Source organism: Hyla sarda, chromosome 6 (assembly GCF_029499605.1).
Source record: "Hyla sarda isolate aHylSar1 chromosome 6, aHylSar1.hap1, whole genome shotgun sequence".
Lineage (NCBI taxonomy): Eukaryota > Metazoa > Chordata > Amphibia > Anura > Hylidae > Hyla > Hyla sarda.
The window spans coordinates 45,516,487-45,536,261 of NC_079194.1; the positions used below are offsets into that span (position 1 = coordinate 45,516,487).

Below are 19,775 nucleotides of genomic sequence, written 5' to 3' on the forward strand. Positions count from 1 at the left end.
AAGCCTTTCAGAGCACAAAACACAAAGAAAATCCTGTTGGCCCACGCACTAACAGTATATTCCCTATCTATACAGGTGGCTTACTACCAGCCGTCCAAATAAATAGACTTACACAGGTATCACATGTCCCATAGAGGCTGCAGACCTCGGTTTTTCCAACTCTCTGCAGATATCAGGTTTTCTCACAGCCTCAGCCTGCAGACTGTGTTCCACCCTTTTCTTAGCCCAGTAATGTGCTGTGTCTAGCTACACTGGAAACTTGGACTGTCCAGTGAGGGAATGGAAGGCCCCATTACCAACCTGCCTTTCATTCAATCCAGCAAACAGACTTTACCAAAGTCCCTTAGCAGCTATGGTCTGCTATGGGGTTTCACACTATTCCTTGATTCCTCATATCTCACGCAGTGTTCCCTGGATTAGATACGTACTTCCTCAAACCTGGTAGCCACATATGACAGGTACCTTAGGGAAATATAGCGATCCCTGGATACCACTCCTATCACTGTCTCGCAATATTTAAAGAGGTATTCCGGTGTGCCACAGTTCTTTTATTTATATTTTTATTTATATTTATATTTTTGGGGCTGGTAAAAAAAAAAAAATCATACTTACCTATCCAGTCTGCTGCAGGTCCTGCTGCGTGCAGCTCCTTCATGTGCCCTAATGTCTCTTCTGCCTGTAGCCGAAGCAAGATTTAGAAGTGGAATCTTCCCGCTCAGCCAATCACTGGCCACATCAGTGTCTCGTCTCACCCAGTGATAGGCTAAGGGGGAAGATTCTACATCTCACCTCGAAGCTTATGACCTGTTAATCCCACTATGAAAACCTCCTTTGAATGTTGAACAGATTCAACGAGGTCACTTTTTATGTGATATTTTAATGTAAATGAACATAAATGTAATAACCGTGTTTTCCTGTAAGTTATTTGTATTTATTTTGATCTCAGATTAGATTAATTAAATTAATTAATCTCACAGATCCGTGTGTTTACAAACTCTTTTACCATTTCACCATATAATGGAGCAGAAGCATTGGTAAGTTATTTAGCTAAGTAATGGAATGCGATCTTCTTCATTTTAGAACATTTTAGTCTGTTTTCTGTAATTTTTTTGTAAATTTAAGAACTCTGACAACTATTCTGACTTTCCCTGGGGCTAGCCGAGTGTTGCGTGGGGTTGTATTTGTACTGTTATGGTTACAGATGCTGTATATCTTCTTTGCTGCCACAATTATAAAAAATAAAATAAAAAAATTGATATGTTTGAAAACAGCAACGGGGGAGGTTATGGGTCATTAGCTCCATTACATATCAAGAAGTGGTTGCAAAACATAAAAACTACAAAATGATAAATTGACACAATAAAGTGACAACAGCTGCGTATTTTTTTTCTTCTATACGCCTCTGTGAAAGCTATGTGCATTCAACCCCTTAACAACCAGTGTTTGTCTGGTCATTTAGGTCAGGTTCAAGGCCTAGACACGGCTTCCTAATACTTGCACAAGCGGTAGTTGAACCCCTTAAGGACTCTTAAAGGGGTACTCCGGCGCTAAGACATCTTATCCCCTATCCAAAGTATAGGGGATAAGATGCCTGATTGCGGGGGTCCCGCCGCTGGGGACCCCCGTGATCTTCCACGCCGCACCCTGTTAGAATCAGCCCCCGGAGCGTGCTCGCTCCGGGTCTGATTACTGGCGATCACGGGGACAGAGCATAGTGACGTCATGGCTCCGCCCCCCGTGTGATGTCACGCTCCGCCCCCTCAATGCAAGCCTATGGGATGGAGGGGGCCTAGGCTTGCATTGAGGGGGCGGAGCGTGACGTCACACGGGGGGGGGGGGAGGGGTGGAGCCGGGACGTCACTATGCTCCGTCCCTGTGATCGCCAGTAATCAGACCCGGAGCGGGCTGATTCTAACGGGTTGCGGCGTGGAAGATCATGGGGGTCCACAGCAGCGGGACCCCCGTGATCAGGCATCTTATCCCCTATCCTTTGGATAGGGGATAAGATGTCTTAGCGCCGGAGTACCCCTTTAAAGGGGTACTCCATCCCTAAGACATCTTATCCGCTATCCAAAGGATAGGGGATAAGATGTCTGATCGAGGGGGTCTCGCCGCTGGGGACCCCTGCTATCTCACATGCAGCACCCACCTCTGGGAGCTGCATGCATTGCTGCAGCCTCGAGTCTGCCGGGTCACGACTACGGGGCCAGAGTATTGTGACGTCACAACTCCGCCCACCCTGTGTTGTCACACCCCGCTCCCTCCATGCAAGTCTATGGGAGGGGGCGACGTCACGATACTCCGTCCCCATAGTCGTGACCAGGCAGACCCCAGAGGTGGGTGTTGCATGCGAGAGAGCGGGGGTCCTTTCAATAGGGGATAAGATGTCTTAGGCCAGAGTACCCCTTTAAGGCCAATTTTCATTTTTGAACTGTTTTGTTTTTTCCTCCTCCCCTCCTAAAAATCTTAGGCCCAGATTTATCAAACGGTGTGAAAGAAAAAGTGGACAGATTTTCCCAAAACAACCAATCACAGCTCAGCTTTCACTTTACCAGAGCTGGTTAGCTGCTGTGATTGGTTGTTGCACATACAGACCCATATAAGGGCTTGTTTATTGTGTCACCAATTGTACTTTGTAATGACATCAATTATTTTAGATCATAATCTGCGATGAAACAAAAAAAAAAACCCTATTTGTGTGGTGAAATTTATAAAAAAAAAAAATAATAATAATAATAAAAAAAGCCACTTTGTAACTTTTGGGGGCTTCCGTTTCAGCACACTGCACTTTTCGGTAAAAATTACACCTTTATTCTGTAGGTCCATACGGTTACAAGGATACCCAATTTATGTAGGATTTATTTTATTACATGCACCAAAATGAGTTTGTTTAATATTGTCATCTTCTGACCCCTATAACTTTATTTTTCCACATACTGGGCTGTATAAGGGCTATTTTTTTGCGCTATGGTCTGAACTTTTTTATCGGTACCATTTTTGTTTTTATGGGACTTTTTGATAGCTTTTTATAAAAAATTTTGTAGTATATGAAGTGATTACAAAGGCACAATTTTGGACTTTGGTATTTTTTTACATGTACGTCATCGACCGTGTGGTTTAACTAACCATATATTTTGATAGATTGGACATTTACGCATCCGGCGATACCACATATGTTTATTTTTAATTGCATTATTTTATTTTAAAAAATGGGAAATGGGAGGTGATTCAAACTTTTATTAGGAGAGGGGCTTATTCACATTTATTAACTTATTAACCTTTTTTTTTACACTTTTTACTTTTTTTTGTCCACACAGTGGGCTATACCATGAAGTCTTCTGAATGCATACACTTCTCAAAGCTATGCCATAGCATAGCATTGATCAGTGTTATCGATACTTTGCTGCTTCAGCCTGCCATCAGCCATGCCGATCGGCGATGCCCGGCATGAACCCTGGGTCCTGGCTGCTGATACCGCTTCAAACACTGGTAACTGGACCAGTGACGAGATAGAGATATATATGTATATATATATATATATATGTATATATATATATATATATATATATATATATATATATATATATATATATATATATATTTTGTGTGTATATATATATATATATATATATATATATATATATATATAATTTTTTTTTTCATTAGCTTCGAAAATAATATATGCAGCATTTTTTTCATGACACTTTCTATTTTTATTACCATTTTATACATTTTTTTTTTTTTCCCCCATTTGTAACTTTACAGTAAAATATACAATATAAATGGGTTGCCTAAATTGTTGTGGTCATGAATCTCGGGGGAACAGCGCATAGTATATATTTTTTATATTTACTTGTGTGTTTTTATTTTACATTTACTCTTTTATTTTCTCGTTTATTTGACAGTTTTCCTCTGTAACTTGGGCATCCATAGGAGCCCTAGTTACAGATGTCTACAGTCTCCTTTTGTGACATTAATCACTAGCAGAGCTGATTTGGATCTGCTAATATCCAGCAGCTCTGCTATGCATGTAGTTTTGCAACAGCTGGAGGCACACTGTTGGAAAAGCACTGGGATAGGCCATAAATTGGTGAGTGGACGAGTGCTGGCACCAGGCACCACCGTCGATCAGCTGTTTGACGTTCCAGCACACTACATAGTGACTTTAAGTTAATTCTTTGGTAACTTAGCTGCTCCGCAGCACCATCACTATACACCCCTTTTAGCCCCATTTATTGTATATTGTGGTGCACCAAAATGGACTTTGTCATGGATGGGCCTTTAATCATACAGTTCCAGAAAACCCATTTAAGGCCATATTATCTTTCTTTACATACTGATGATGATCCACTTTTAGGATTGTTATGTTTAAAGATTTATCCTAAAAGGACATGGACTTTTTGCCAGTAATATTGTAAAAATGAAGTTCATTCTCTAGAAATGTAATAAATGATGTCATTATATTTTAGCTTTGGCTTTTTAGTCAGAAGCCAGAATCTCTCGATCCGTTGGCAAAATATCACAGCTGCACATCTGGATTAGGAAATAATTACGTTTCACCACTAAAGGTTAGTATGTAGGTTGAAGAAGATCTGTAAGACTGGGACTGCTCTTGTGCACGGACTGTATTAGTACTGTAGTTTAGGCCGCTGGGACCCCCCAATCTCCGCGTTCTGAACATTTATGTGGTAGTGACGTCACACACCCCTCCCTTCATATCTATGGGAGGGGGTGTAACGGCTGTTGTCGAGCCCCACAGTTGTCAGGCCCCCTCCCATAGACATGAATGGAGGGGACATGACATCACGACCATGGCAGCCTGAAATCGGTGTTTTGAAACATAAAAGTGCCGGGCCAGAGACCGAGGGGGTCCCAGCGGCCGGACCACCCGCAATCAGACATCTCATCCCCTATCCTTTGGCTAGGGGATACGATGTCTAGAGGCAGCTCACCCCTTTAAAGGGTTAAACAGTGATTTGGTGCTCATTGGATTTAACTAAGCAGTTGGGGTGTCAGACTTCCAAATATTACATATAGATTGGCTGTTAATAGTGTAGTGTTGGAAAACCCATAATGCTGTACAATACAGTGGGGAGAGGCTTTTATGCTGGTATTGTTATTAGCAGCAGCAATACATTTTTTTACCCCCCGCTTCCCCTCTGTAGCTTACCATTACCCAAACTTACAAAGGGATTGCACCTGAGCTAAAATATATATTTCTATACATCTCTTCATTGGGGGACACCTATACTGATGGGTATATGCTCTTGCCACTAGGAGGCGCTGACACTAGGAAAAAAAAGTCGGCTCCTCCCTGGCAGGATATACCCGCCTACTGGAAGTGAGATAATCAGTTTTAGCTCACCAGACCTGGTATTTTTTATTTTCTAGTAAGGGCTGTTTTTTATCTCCCTTTTATTTCCCTTTTTCAGGTGGGAGTTCAGGAGCATGGCACTACCTGTTCCTCCATATGCGACAAAGGGACACAGATATGGAGTATGTACTGTCAATCCCTTTGTCGACAATGGCCTGCGCCTGGAGGTTGTACCCTGGGTCTGGGTTCTGCCTCTGCTCGCCCCGACATTTTAGCCTGGCATGACGCAGCATGGCCTAAGGCAGGCTGAAGCCGTCAAGGGGTGAGTATGTGGCAACTGAGGTGAGTATGCCCCCCCCCCATTAATGTCCAGGCATCAGGGGTTATGGTGGCACATGGCTCCGCCCTTCTTCTCCCTCCTGTGACCAGCGCGCGAACCGGGAGGTCAGGCAACTCCTCCTCTGAAGGGTTACGTGCTCCACGGCACCTCACTATGACCGGCGGGTGTGGCTGTTCTTTTCTGCGCTTCCAGCTGTGTCTAGCTCCGCCCCTCCACCATTGCAGGGGTTGGCGGCGCTCCTTAGTGAGTGCGGCACCGTTGCCCTTACTGTGCTGTGGCCCGGCAGGAGCTCTTCCTGTTCCTGACTGCTCTAGTCCCTGGCCCCAGACCTGCACGGCGGCTTAGTAGGAGCTTCACAACGCGCTTCTCCGAGCCATCACCACTCCTGGGGCTGCCCACGTGTGTTGGTCCTCACTGTCCCCATTCTCTCTTTGAAGACCTTCCTCTGGCCTGTTCATAATAATGATAATGTTTTTTTTTTATTTGGTTTTTTTTTAATCAAAAAACACACGTTTTGCGCCCTCTTGTGGCCAATAATTGTATTGCGCCCTTGATTTCCCTTGCAGCTTATGAGCTCCCCCTTGTGGCAACCAGTCGCTATACAGCCTTGGTCTGTCATATTTATTTTTCATTCAGTTTACTATCTGCAGGGTCCCTTTCCTAGGGACTGGATTGGGGCCGTTTTTATTGCTTCAGTCACCCTGTAAGGTGACCTGCTATAGACAAATTACATTGCGTCAGTTGAGGTATACCTCTGGTGCCCCTATTTCTGCAGGGTTCTCTCTCTGGCAGGGAGTGTCTGTGAACCGCCGTGGCGGGTTGTTGCCAGGGATTTCATGATCCCTTGGAAACTGCCGGGGATCTATTCAATGCCTGTTCTCCCCTACCACTGAATGCCATACCGTGTGCAAGGGCTTTTGTTTTCTGGCAGACAATAAGGACTCTCTTGAGGTTCCTTCTCTGTCAGGTCCGCCGACCACCCACCGAGGGGGTGTTCTTGGCGTGTCATACAATGTGTTTCCCTCCTCTACAGACTGCCGCATCCGCGGCTAGTGCTCCGGATCTTCACTTCCAGTGCAGGGTCTCTGTGGCAGTTTCCTTGCGTGGGCATGGATCGGACTTGATATCGATATGCCGGAAAGTAGTGTTGCTTGTCACTCACCTCACAGCTGCCGCGTCTGCGGCTATCATTCAGGTATCCCACTGCTAGTGCAAGGTTTCAGATGGAGTGACCCCTTGTCTACTAAGGACCCATACCAGTTAACCAGACAGTGGTCTGCATGGTTTCCTACGCTGCCTGTCACACATCACGTGGCTGATGTACCTGTGGCTGGAGTTCCGGTACCCCACTGCTGTGCGAGGTGTACGAAGTCGTAACCCAGCGTGTCCTAGGGACCCTATATGGGGTGACTGGGATACAATCCACGGCTTCTCAGCATCCCCGATCTCCCAGGGGAGTGGGGTTTCTATCCATGGCTTCCCCTTCCTCCCACATGCCACAGAGGGGCTCAGTGATCGCCTATCTGGCTGTCTTCCTCTTTTCGCCAGCACCTGGAGGTGTACTTGTTCACCAGACTGTTGTATGCACGTTTTTTTTCGCCACAGTCGGTCTCCCATCTCAGGGCTGCCGCGGGCATGGCTAGGTTTCCCGTACTTCACTGCTGGTGTGAGGAATCCGGATGGGGATCCCTGCAGGTACTGGCGACTGCTGCCAGTCTTTCGTCTGCTGGGTCTCCTACTCCGCCAGGTCACCCGTTAGATCGGCCACACTCCCGCGCCCCGCTTTCTGTGGGAGGGTCAGATGGGGTGATCCTTTGCATTCAGAAATCCTGTGCCAGTCAGTCAGATATTTGTCCGCATGGCTTACTACTATGTCGGTTCAACTACCATACACTTTCCACACCGGGGATGAAGAAGTTCCGGTAACCTACTGCTAAGGCTTAGTCCCGTGTGGGTCTCCCCATGTTTCTCCACTGGCCCTGTACAATGCACCATGTACTGGTTCGCAGGGTTTCCTACTTTTCCAGATCCCTCTCTTCATGTCTACCATTCTCATGGCTGAAGGCTGGTGACCCACTTTCAGTGTGTTGTTCTTTATGCGGGACCCGATGCGGCCATAGGTCCCTATGCCAGATAGCCAGCCTGTGTCAGCATAGTTTTCCAATCCACCGGGTCACCTCCCCCATTCCTGCCTCTCCCGCGGCTGCAGTCTGGTGACTTACTTTCCATGTGAGGTCCCAACAGGAGTATCTCCACAGGTCTGCATAGGTTTTGTCTCCACAGGTCTGCGGCGCTTCAGCACCTCTGTTCTGGCATTACAATCAGTTCAGTATGGCTCGGCTATGGCCGGTCTAGCCCCACTCTGGCATTTGGGTCCTGACATTGCTCTCCTCCCCCCTCAGCACAATCTCCCTAGTAAGGTGTGTTCCTTCTTCCCTTGACTGTGTCTGTTGCGCTACACTGACACCGCAGTCTTCTGGAGTAACCTTCCTGTCCAGAGCCTGGGAGTCTCAGTCAAGTTCCTTTTTGGGATCTGCTGGGATCCAAGACCGGTTGGTCTTGTTTTAGACACTATTCTGGGATGCTGTGGCGTGCCTTCTTTTCTAGGTTGGCCCTCCTAGTTCTTTGGGCCTTAGTGATGGTTGAGGTCTTGGGCATGTGTAGTGGTCCTGCCCACACTTCTCCGCGACCCCATTTATGGGGCGGTCTTTCTGTACCGCACTACTTCTGGTTTCGGCACGGATGTTTGTCACCTGGAGAGTTTTGCGGTTGTTCGGGTAAGTCTTCCAAGAGACTCGGGAGCCTCCAGTTCCCATTTTGACCGCCCTTTTGTTCCAGGATGCTCCTTTTTAGGGGCTTCCACTCCATTCTTCCCCATTTATTCTTCCGTGTCAGTTTTCCAGGTGACTCTGGAACCTCCAGTTCCATGTCCATCACGCCGGTGTTCCGAGATGCCCCCTTTTCTGGGCATTCCACTAGTTTTTTTAGTCGTTATTACCTTCCATCTCCTTCTTCGGGGTCCATGTTCTCTCAAGATGGAGGGTGTTCTGGTTGTCCGTATTACACCTGTCCAGCTGTTTAGCCTCCCGGGGGCTCGTTGCGGGCCTCTGGATGGGGGTTTTGCATGTTCAGATCATCGATCTTCCGCCTTCTGTGCTCGCCTTCTGCTCAGACGTGCGCTGCTCTCCCTGGCGTTTTTTCCGCCATGTTCTCTTGAATCGGTTGACTCTGGATGAAGTTCTCTTTTTGTGCCTTTTTCCATTTTTGTTTTCCAGCCAGGTTAGCCCTCTGTTTGTTTCTGTGTTCCTTGGAGTTGATTTCCTACCTCCATGGTTCTGGCCCATCTGGCTTCCTAGTCAACTCTTGTCTCCTTATATGGATTGGGGGTTTAGAGTCTCTGCCACGGACTGTCCCTTCCTTTGGCGTCCCACTCCATCTCTATGGACTGGGGATCTTCCGAGAGCTTGTTTTCTGGGCCTCAGTTATCTCTGGCCAGTGTTCTCGTCAGCAGGCCTTACTGTTGAGTTGGTTTGGTCTCGGGACTGATTCTCCTTTTGCTGTTGGTTGTTTTTCCCACTCTAGGGGACCCACTTCCAGTGGGCGGGTATATCCTGTCAGGGAGGAGACAAATTTTTTTCCTAGTGTCAGCACCTCCTAGTGGCAAGAGCATATACCCATCAGTATAGGTGTCCCCCCAATGAAGGCTACGAGAGAGATATTACTGTGAGTACAAAAAATCTCCTTTTTTTGTTTTAAATTTTAAAAAAGGTATATTGTCTGACATTGATTCAAATACATTATTTAAGTGAAATTCAACATTTGGCAAACACACATTTGTGACATTTTGCATCTTTTCTCCTGTTCAGATGGATCTAGATGACGAAAGCGGCCACTCTTTTTATGAAAAGCTTTTGGACTTGGAGAAGCAAGTGCGGAAAAGAGTTGTACAGGGAAACAGTTAGAATCAATCTTGGACTATCATTTATTTTTTTACCTTTTTATTATGTGAATTTTATGTATATTTTATCTGGATCTCTGACTACTGAATCACCTCAATCATTGACTTAATAATGATAATGAAGCATAGTTACCGGGAGCAAATAAAGGAGCTGCGGTAGTCTTGTAGAGATAGAGATAGATAGATAGAAAGATAGATAGGAGATAGATAGATAGGTATTAGATATATAGATAGACACTATATTATCTCTAGCTACCTTCATAAAAAGAACCAACTCTAGGCTAAACCAAGATTATCCTGTACTTAAGGTCATCATGTTTTGAAGGCTGCCATGGCTCTGCACCTGAAATGTGGATTCTTAGCGTATTTAAATTTGTTAACTTATTAAAGGCAATGGAAACCTTTGACATGAAAATAAATAATTTTGACATATGTTAGTGGTTACCTTGAGTAGTTAAGTGTTGCACCATGTTGAGTCTACCCCTTACATGCAGAGTGCAGCTTGGCTTAGATCAGTGTTTCTTAACCAACTCAATGTTATCTAACCAGTCTGCCTCCAAATTTTGGGAGTTGTAGTTTTGCACAGCTGGAGACACACTGGTTGCATATACTCACGTGGGTGTGTCCTCCAAGTAATACATGCTGGATTCTTCCCTACCATCTTTAGGTGTTTTTATTCCTAGAGCCTATTTGAACCTCAGGGTCACAGGTTTGAATCCCAGCCATTGATCTTTCTAAGGTTGAAAAATGGGTACCATTAAAGGGGTACTCTGGGGAACTAAACACATAGCCCATCCTTTTCCTCTCGCCAACCTATTTATTTGTCTAAATACAATTCATTAGCTATATAGAGCAATTTCTCCCTCTTTCAGCCATCTCTTACATGCAGGGAGTGGGAGAAAGACATAATAATCTGATCCTGCTTGTCTTTGTGTAAACCTCTCACTGAGACCTAGCCCCCACCCTCCTGCATGACAAACACCATGTGATTTCTTGCTTCACATCCACACCTCCCCTCCCTGTGGGAGGAGCTTGCCGGCAGAAGAAAAGTGAAGATTCTCAGTCACAAGCACACAACGCTGCTCTTTCTGCTGTAGATCTAATCACTGACTGCTGCCATTCAGAGCATAGCATGATTTTTTGCTGGTTGCTTCTCACAGCATGCACACAGATGGTAAAAGCAATTGGCTGGCAGCCATTACACAGAGCTGCACTGGCTTCTGAGAGTTGTAGTCTGGACTGCAAGCAAGGAAAAAGAATATTCAGGAGACAACAGGAGCTGTCAAAATCACATGGATAATTATAGGGGACACAGAAGAGGTATTGTGGTGGCTTTGGGGCATTTTTATTTTTCTTAACTTTTCCGGAGCACCCCTTTTAATAGGCACTGTCAGAATCAAAAAGCCTTTTACATGTTGTACATCTTGGCAAAACATTAACCCCTTAAGGACCATGGACGTACTCGTACGTCTAAGCATCCTGGTAGTTAAGGACCAAGGACGTACACGTACATCCGTGGGAATTTCGATCAGCAGTCGATCAGCAGTCACCCCGCACAAATACCCAGGGGGGGTAATCAGACCCCCCCCCCATGTCGGCGATCAGCGCAAATCGCAAGTGAATTCACACTTGCGATTTGCGCGATTCTGGGTCATTACGGGTCTATGGTGACCCGGAATATAAGGGGGATCGCGGGTGTCTAAGACACCCACAATCCCCATGAAGAGATAGGAGTGAGGTGGCAGGGGTGCCACCCCTCCTATCCCTGCTATTGGTGGTCTAGACGCGACCACCAATAGCAGATCGGGGGCGGGGGGGTTAACTTTCGTTTTCCCCATCCTGCCCACCCACAAAAAGTGGGGCAGAACGGGGAAACGATGGGGGCCGGCGCCGGAGTCCACTTACCACTCTGCGGGCGAAGATCGGTGTCCGAGATCAGCGGGCGGCGATGTCGTGCAGCAGGCACCCTGGATCCGACGGAAGCCGGTAAGTTGCCTAGCAACATCTGGAGGGCTGCAGTCCGAGACCACTATATAGTGGTCTCTATACTGTAGCACTCCAGATGTTGCAAAACTACAACTCCCAGCATGCCCAGACAGCTGTTTGCTGTCTGGGCAAGCTGGGATTTGTAGTTTTGCAGCATCTGGAGGGCCACAGTTTGCAGTGGTCTCTATACTGTAGCTCTCCAGATGTTGCAGAACTGCAAATCCCAGCATGCTGGGAGTTGTAGTTGCGATCCCTCCAGCTGTTGCATAACTACATCTCCCAGCATGCCCTTCGGTGATCAGTACATGCTGGGAGTTGTAGTTTTGAAACAGCTGGAGGCACACTGGTTGGAAAATATTGAGTTGGATAACAGAACCTAACTGAAGGTTTTCCAACCAGTGTGCCTCCAGCTGTTGCAAAAGTACAACTCCCAGCCTGCATGGTCTGTCAGTACATGCTGGGAGTTGTAGTTTTGAAACAGCTGGAGGTTTGTAAACCTCTGCCAGTGTGAATGTACCCTAAAAACACTACACTACAATAACACATAATAAAGGGTAAAATACAACATATACACCCCCTTACGCCCCCCCCCCCCCCCCCAATAAAAATTAAAAACGTATTGTACGGCAGTGTTTCCAAAACGGAGCCTCAAGCTGTTGCAAAACAACAACTCCCAGCATTTCTGGACAGCCACTGACTGTCCAGGCATGCTGGGAGTTTAGCAACAGCTGGAGGCACCCTGTTTGGGAATCACTGGCGTAGAATTCCCCTATGTCCACCCCTATGCAATCGCTAATTTAGTCCTCAAATGCACATGGCGCTCTCTCACTTCAGAGGCCTGTCGTATTTCAAGGAAACAGTTTAGGGCCACATATGGGGTATCTCCGTACTCGGGAGAAATTACACTACTAATTTTGGGGGCTTTTTCTCCTTTTTTTTTTTACACTAACATGCTGGTGTTGCCCTTTACTTTTTATTTTCACAAGAGGTAAAAGGAAAAAAAGACCCCTAAAATTTGTAACGCACTTTCTCCTGAGTACAGAAATACCCCAGATGTGGGCGTAAAATGATCTGCGGGTGCATAACAAGGCTCAAGAGTGAGAGCGCACCATGTACATTTGAGGCCTAAATTGGTGATTTGCACAGGGCTGGCTAATTTTACAGTGGTTCTGAAATTAACGCAAAAAAATAAATACAGACATGTGATCCCATTTTGGAAACTACACCCCTCACGGAATGTAACAAGGGGGGGGGTATAGTGAGCCTTAACACCCCACAGGTGTTTGACAAATTTTCGCTAAAGTTGGATGGGAAAATGAAAAAAAAAAATGTTTTCACTAAAATGCTGGTGTTGCCCTAAATTTTTAATTTTCACAAGGGAAAATAGGAAAAAAGCCCCCCCAAAATTTGTAACCCCATTTCTTCTGAGTAAGAAAATGTGAATGTAAAGTGCTCGGCGGGCGAACTACAATGCTCAGAAGAGAGGGAGCGCCATTGGGAGTTTGGAGAGAAAATGTGTCCGGAATTGAAGGCCACGTGTGTTGACAAAGCCCCCATAGTGCCAGAACAATGGACCCCCCAACATGTGACCCCATTTTGGAAACTACACCCATCACGTAATGTAATAAGGGGTAAAGTGAGCATATACACCCCACAGGTGACTGACAGATTTTTGGAACAGTGGTCCGTGAAAATGAAAAATTTTATTTTTCATTTGCTCAGCCCACTGTTCCAAAGATCTGTCAAATGCCAGTGGGGTGTAAATACTCACTGCACCCCTTATTAAATTCTGTGAGGGGTAAAGTTTCCAAAATGGGGTCACATGTGGGGGGGTCCACTGTTATGGCACCACAGGGGGCTTTGTAAACGCACATGGCCCCTGACTACCATTCCAAACAAATTCACTCTTGAAAAGCTCAATGGCGCTCCTCCTCTTCTGAGCATTGTAGTTCGACCGCAGGGCACTTGACGTCCACACATGGGGTATTTCCATACTCAGAAGAAATGGGGTTACAAATTTTGGGGGGTATTTTCTGCTATTAACCCTTGCAAAAATTTGAAATTTGGGGGGAAACACACATTTTTTTTTTTCATATGCAAAAGTCGTGAAACTCCTGTGGGGTACTAAGGCTCACTTTATTCCTTGTTACGTTCCTCAAGGGGTCTAGTTTCAAAAATGGTATGCCATGTGGTTTTTTTTTTTTGCTGTTCTGGCACCATAGGGGCTTCCTAAATGTGACATGCCCCCCGACCAAAATTTGCTCTCAAAAATCCAAATATGACTCCATCTCTTCTGAGCATTGTAGTTCGCCCGCAGTGCACTTCAGGTCAACTTATGGGGTAACTCCATACTCAGAACAGATGGGGTTACAAATTTTGGGGGGTATTTTCTGCTATTAACCCTTGCAAAAATGTGAAATTTGCCATGTGTTTTTTTTTTTTTTTTTGCTATTCTGGCACCATAGGGGCTTCCTAAATGCAACATGCCCCCCAAAAACCATTTCAGAAAAACGTACTCTCATAAATCTCCTTGTCGCTCCTTCGCTTCTGAGCCCTCTACTGCGCCCGCCGAACACTTTACATAGAGATATGAGGTATGTGCTTACTCGAGAGAAATTGGACTACAAATACAAGTATAAATTTTATCCTTTTACCCCTTGTAAAAATTCAAAAATTGGGTCTACAAGAACATGCAAGTGTAAAAAATGAAGATTGTGAATTTTCTCCTTCACTTTGTTGTTATTCCTGTGAAACACCTAAAGGGTTAAAACGCTGACTGAATGTCGTTTTGATTACTTTGGGGGGTGCAGTTTTTATAATGGGGTCTTTTATGGGGTATTTCTTATACGAAGACCCTTCAAATCCACTTCAAACCTGAACTGGTCCCTGAAAAATAGTGAGTTTGAAAAACTGGAAAATTGCTGCTGAACTTTGAAGCCCTCTGGTGTCTTCCAAAAGTAAAAACTTGTCAATTTTATGATGCAATCATAAAATAGACATATTGTATATGTGAATCAAAAATTTTTTTGGGGGGAATATCCATTTTCCTTACAAGCAGAGAGCTTCAAAGTTAGAAAAATGCAAAATTTTCAATTTTTTCATCAAATTTGGGATTTTTTCACCAAGAGAGGATGCAAGTTACCACAAAAATTTACCACCATGTTAAAGTAGAATATGTCACGAAAAAACATTCTCGGAATCAGAATGATAAGTTAAAGCATTCCAGAGTTATTAATGTTTAAAGTGACAGTGGTCAGATGTTCAAAAAACGCTCTGGTCCTAAGGTGTAAAAGGGCCTGGTCCTTAAGGAGTTAAAGGGGTACTCTGATGGAAAACATGGATTTTCAAATCAACTGGCTCCAGAAAGTTAAACAGATTTGTAAATTACTTCTATAAAAAAATGTTAATCCTTTCAGTACTTATCAGCTGCTGTATGCTCCAGAGGAAGTTGTGTAGTTCTTTCCAGTCTGACCACACTGCTCTCTTCTGACACCTCTGTCTATGTCAGGAACTGTCCAGAGTAGGAGCAAATCCCCATAGCAAACCTATTTCTGACATGGACAGTGGTGTCAGAAGAGAGCGCTGTGGTCAGACTGGAAAAAACTTCCTCTGGAGCATACAGCAGTTGATAAATACTGGAAGGATTAAGAGTTTTAAATAGAAGTGATTTGCAAATCTGTTTAACTTTCTGGCACCAGTTGATTTGAAGAAATGTTTTTCGCCAGAGTACCCCTTTTAACCTTTCTAATATATTTCATTAAAAAAAAAAATTTGTATCTCCTTTTTATATAGAAAGTATGTCTAAGAAAAATAAAAAAAAAGACCACTAGGGGCAGCATCATCATCTTTGTCCCAGCTGAAGCACAGGCTGGGACAAAGGCCAGTTACTGAGGGCGGGACTGGAACTCCTGTGCTCACTCCTGTCCTATCAGCAGCATGAAAACAGAGAGTAGGGGGTTATAAAGCAGTCTGCAGTGATTGGAAGAAGAGACCCAACAGTATTATCAACAGTTTGTGTTTCTATTCTCTTAACATAGAATGTGTCGGCAGATAAGAACCATTGGGCCCATCTAGTCTGCCCAATAATCTGAATACTATGAATAGTCCCTGACCCTATCTTATATGAAGGATAGTCTTATGCTTATCCCTATCTTATATGAAGGAAAGTCTTATGCTTATCCCTATCTTATATGAAGGATAGCCTTATGCTTATCCCTATCTTATATGAAGGATAGCCTTATACCTATCCCTGTCTTATATGGAGGATAGCCTTATGCTTATCCCGATCTTATATGAAGGATAGCCTTATGCTTATCCCGATCTTATATGAAGGATGGCCTTATGCTTATCCCATGCATGTTTAAACTCCTTCACTGCTTGCTCTTTCTGAGTGTTGCTGTGTAAGAGGGGGCGTGAAAGAGGAGTTTCAAAAACTGTGATTATCTGTTGTGCGGAGTGAATCTGTGGAGTGGGTGCGACTGCCTATAACCCACATTCATATTTTGGGTAAGTTTTTTCTCTTTTGCACATAGTGGGATAACTGTTAGAGTTTAAACACCCTTTTTTTTTTTTTTCTCTGTTCCACCTCTAGGGGGAGGAGGAGTAGATTGGGCACAGGTGTATAAATCTTAGCTTGGGACTCTTATTGAGAGCTTGCTCTTTCTGAGTGTTGCTGTATAAGAGGGGGCGTGAAAGAGGAGTTTCAAAAACTGGAGTTTGAAAGCAGGAGGTTGAGATCGCTGTGAGTGCTAATTTCTGAACGCACAAGGTCTACAAAAATTTTTTAAGTGTAATTTTGACTGTCTGTTTTTTCCTATACATTTGTGAAATCCCCATTACTAGATGGCCTCCATGTTGGAAAATGCAGTCCAATGTACATCCTGTTCAATGTATGCAATCCTTGAACAACAGTTTGAGGGCGCATATTGTTGTGCGAGATGTGTGCTAGTTGTCCGTTTGGAAGCCCAGATCCTGCATCTAGAGGGGCGACTGGCAACAATGAGAAGCATTAACAACATGGAGAGGAGTCTCCTGCTCACTGAGCAGGCACTCTCGGGAGTAGAGGTGGGGGAGGACAGTGGGACGGAGTTGCAGGACAGTCAGGCAGTTAGCTGGGTTACAGTTAGAAAGAGGGGTAGGGGAAAAAGTGTCAGGGAGGCTAGTCCTGAACTGGCACACCCCAACAAGTTTGCCCGCTTGGCAGATGAGGGGGATGCCATTACAGAGCTGGAAGAACTGCAGCAGGATACCACCTCTGACCGCCAGGGGGGTGTCTGCTCCAGTAAGGAGGGAGGGAGGAGTACAGGGCAGGCCAGACAGGTACTAGTGGTGGGGGACTCAATTATTAGGGGGACAGACAGGGCAATCTGTCACAAAGACCGGGATCGCCGAACAGTGTGTTGTCTGCCTGGTGCACGAGTTCGGCACATCGCGGATCGGGTTGACAGGTTGTTGGGCGGGGCTGGAGAGGACCCAGCAGTCATGGTACATATTGGCACCAATGACAAAGTAAGAGGTAGGTGGAGTGTCCTTAAAAATGATTTCAGGGACTTAGGCCACAAGCTTAAGGCAAGGACCTCCAAGGTAGTCTTTTCTGAAATACTACCAGTACCACGAGCCGCACCAGAGAGGCAGCGGGAGATCAGGGAGGTAAACAAGTGGCTCAGAAGCTGGTGTAGGAAGGAAGGGTTTGGGTTCATGGAGAACTGGGCTGACTTCGCTGTCGGTTACCGGCTCTACCGTAGGGACGGGCTGCACCTCAATGGGGAGGGTGCAGCTTTGCTTGGGGAGAAGATGGCTAGAAGGGTGGAGGAGTGTTTAAACTAGGGACTTGGGGGGAGGGAACCTACAGCAAAGAGGGGGAAGATAGTGTAGATAGAGAGGTGGGAATTATAAATATACCTGGGGGTGGAGCGGAGGGAGGGGTTAGAATAGTTAATAGGATTAGGCTTCATAGGAAAATAAAACTTACACCCTTGAATCCCATTAACCCCAATAACATAAAGGATGGAAATGTAAAGTGTATGTTCACAAATGCCAGAAGCCTAGCAAATAAAATGGGGGAGCTTGAGGCCTTGATACTGGAGGAACATATTGATATAGTTGGGGTCACTGAGACATGGCTGGACTCCTCGCATGACTGGGCTGTCAATCTGCAGGGGTTTACATTGTTTCGCAAGGATAGAATGAACAGAAAAGGTGGTGGAGTCTGTCTGTATGTAAGAAGTGGTATGAAAGTCAGTGTGAACGATGCCATAGTGTGTGATGATTCTGAGGAGGTGGAATCACTGTGGGTAGAATTACAAAAGGAGGGAAATACTGAAAAAATAATATTTGGGGTAATCTACAGACCCCCTAATATCACTGAAGAGATAGAAGTTCAGCTTCATAAACAAATAGAGAGGGTCGCCCGGGCAGGTACAGTGGTAATAATGGGATATTTTAACTATCCAGATATAGATTGGGGTCCGGGGTTGGCTAAAACTACAAAGGGGCGACAATTCCTAAATTTATTGCAGGATAATTTTATGGGCCAGTTTGTGGAGGACCCAACAAGAAGTGATGCCTTGTTGGATCTGATCATTTCCAACAACGCAGAGCTGGTTGGTAATGTAACTGTGCGGGAAAACCTTGGTAATAGCGACCACAATATAGTTACTTTTGACTTAAAATGTAGAAAACAAAGACAGGCGGGGAAGGCAAAAACATATAACTTTAAAAAGGCAAATTTCCCTGCACTACAGGACATAGACTGGGGGGAGGTGTTGTCAAATACTGATACAGAAGGTAAATGGGACATCTTTAAATCAACTCTAAATAACTATACAGCTAAATATATACCAAAGGGGAACAAATATAAACGATTAAAACTAAATCCTACATGGCTGACACATGATGTTAAAAGAACAATAAACAACAAAAAAATAGCCTTCAAAAAATACAAATCTGATGGGTCAGCTATAACATTTAAACAGTACAAGGAGCTTAATAAAATCTGTAAAAATGTAATAAAAACAGCAAAAATTCAAAATGAGAGACAGGTGGCCAAAGAAAGCAAAACTAAACCTAAATATTTTTTTAGATATATAAATACAAAAAAACCAAGGACAGAGCATGTAGGACCCCTTAATAATGATAATGGGGAGGTTGTCACGGGCGATCAAGAGAAGGCGGAGCTACTGAATGGGTTCTTTAGTTCTGTATATACTATGGAAGAAGGAGCTGACATTGGCCAGGTCAGTGCTGGTAACACATCATATAATGTATTGAACATGCTTAATGTAGAGATGGTACAAGGTAAGTTAAGTAAATGTAAGCAAATCTCCAGGGCCGGATGGACTACACCCAAGAGTTCTTAGAGAGGTAAGTTCAGTAATATCTGTACCCTTGTTCATGATATTTAGAGATTCTCTGGTGTCTGGTATTGTGCCAAGGGACTGGCGCAAGGCTAATGTGGTACCAATCTTCAAGAAGGGCTCTAGGTCTTCGCCAGGCAATTATGGACCGGTAAGTCTAACGTGCATTGTGGGTAAATTGTTTGAAGGACTTATAAGGGATTACATACAGGAATACATAGGGGATAATCGTATTATAAGTGATAGCCAGCATGGGTTTACTAAGGATAGAAGTTGTCAAACCAATCTAATTTGCTTTTATGAAGAGGTGAGTAGAAGCCTTGACAGAGGAATGGCTGTGGATATAGTGTTTCTGGATTTTGCTAAAGCATTTGATACTGTCCCTCATAGACGTCTGACAGGTAAGTTAAGGTCTTTGGGTTTGGAAATTTTAGTTTGTAACTGGATTGAACACTGGCTCATGGATCGTACCCAGAGAGTGGTGGTCAATGATTCGTACTCTGATTGGTCCCCGGTTATTAGTGGTGTACCCCAAGGTTCTGTACTGGGCCCGCTGTTGTTTAATTTATTTATTAATGATATAGAGGATGGTATTAACAGCTCTGTTTCTATCTTTGCAGATGACACCAAGCTTTGTAGCACAGTACAGTCTATAGAGGATGTGCATAAGTTACAAGATGACTTGGATAGACTAAGTGTCTGGGCATCCACTTGGCAAATGAGGTTCAATGTGGATAAATGTAAAGTTATGCATCTGGGTACTAATAACCTGCATGCATCGTATGTCTTAGGGGGGATTAAACTGGCAGAGTCACTGGTAGA

The 19,775-nt window shown here is 44.7% G+C and overlaps 1 protein-coding gene across 3 annotated transcripts in view; it reads left to right on the forward strand.

Annotated features, from left to right (window-relative positions):
- HSD17B7 (hydroxysteroid 17-beta dehydrogenase 7) overlaps positions 1 to 10,045 on the forward strand; it is a 26,615-nt gene extending 16,570 nt beyond the window's left edge. For 2 of the 3 annotated variants that reach the window (XM_056523575.1, XM_056523577.1), the window contains 3 exons: positions 978 to 1,034; positions 4,470 to 4,568; positions 9,521 to 10,045. In XM_056523575.1, the coding sequence (XP_056379550.1) occupies positions 978 to 1,034; positions 4,470 to 4,568; positions 9,521 to 9,616 (252 nt within the window). In that variant the 3' untranslated portion in view covers positions 9,617 to 10,045. The remainder of the gene's footprint in view (positions 1 to 977; positions 1,035 to 4,469; positions 4,569 to 9,520) is intronic. The other variant, XM_056523576.1, reaches the window with a different exon arrangement.
- Positions 10,046 to 19,775: the final 9,730 nt, after the last annotated feature.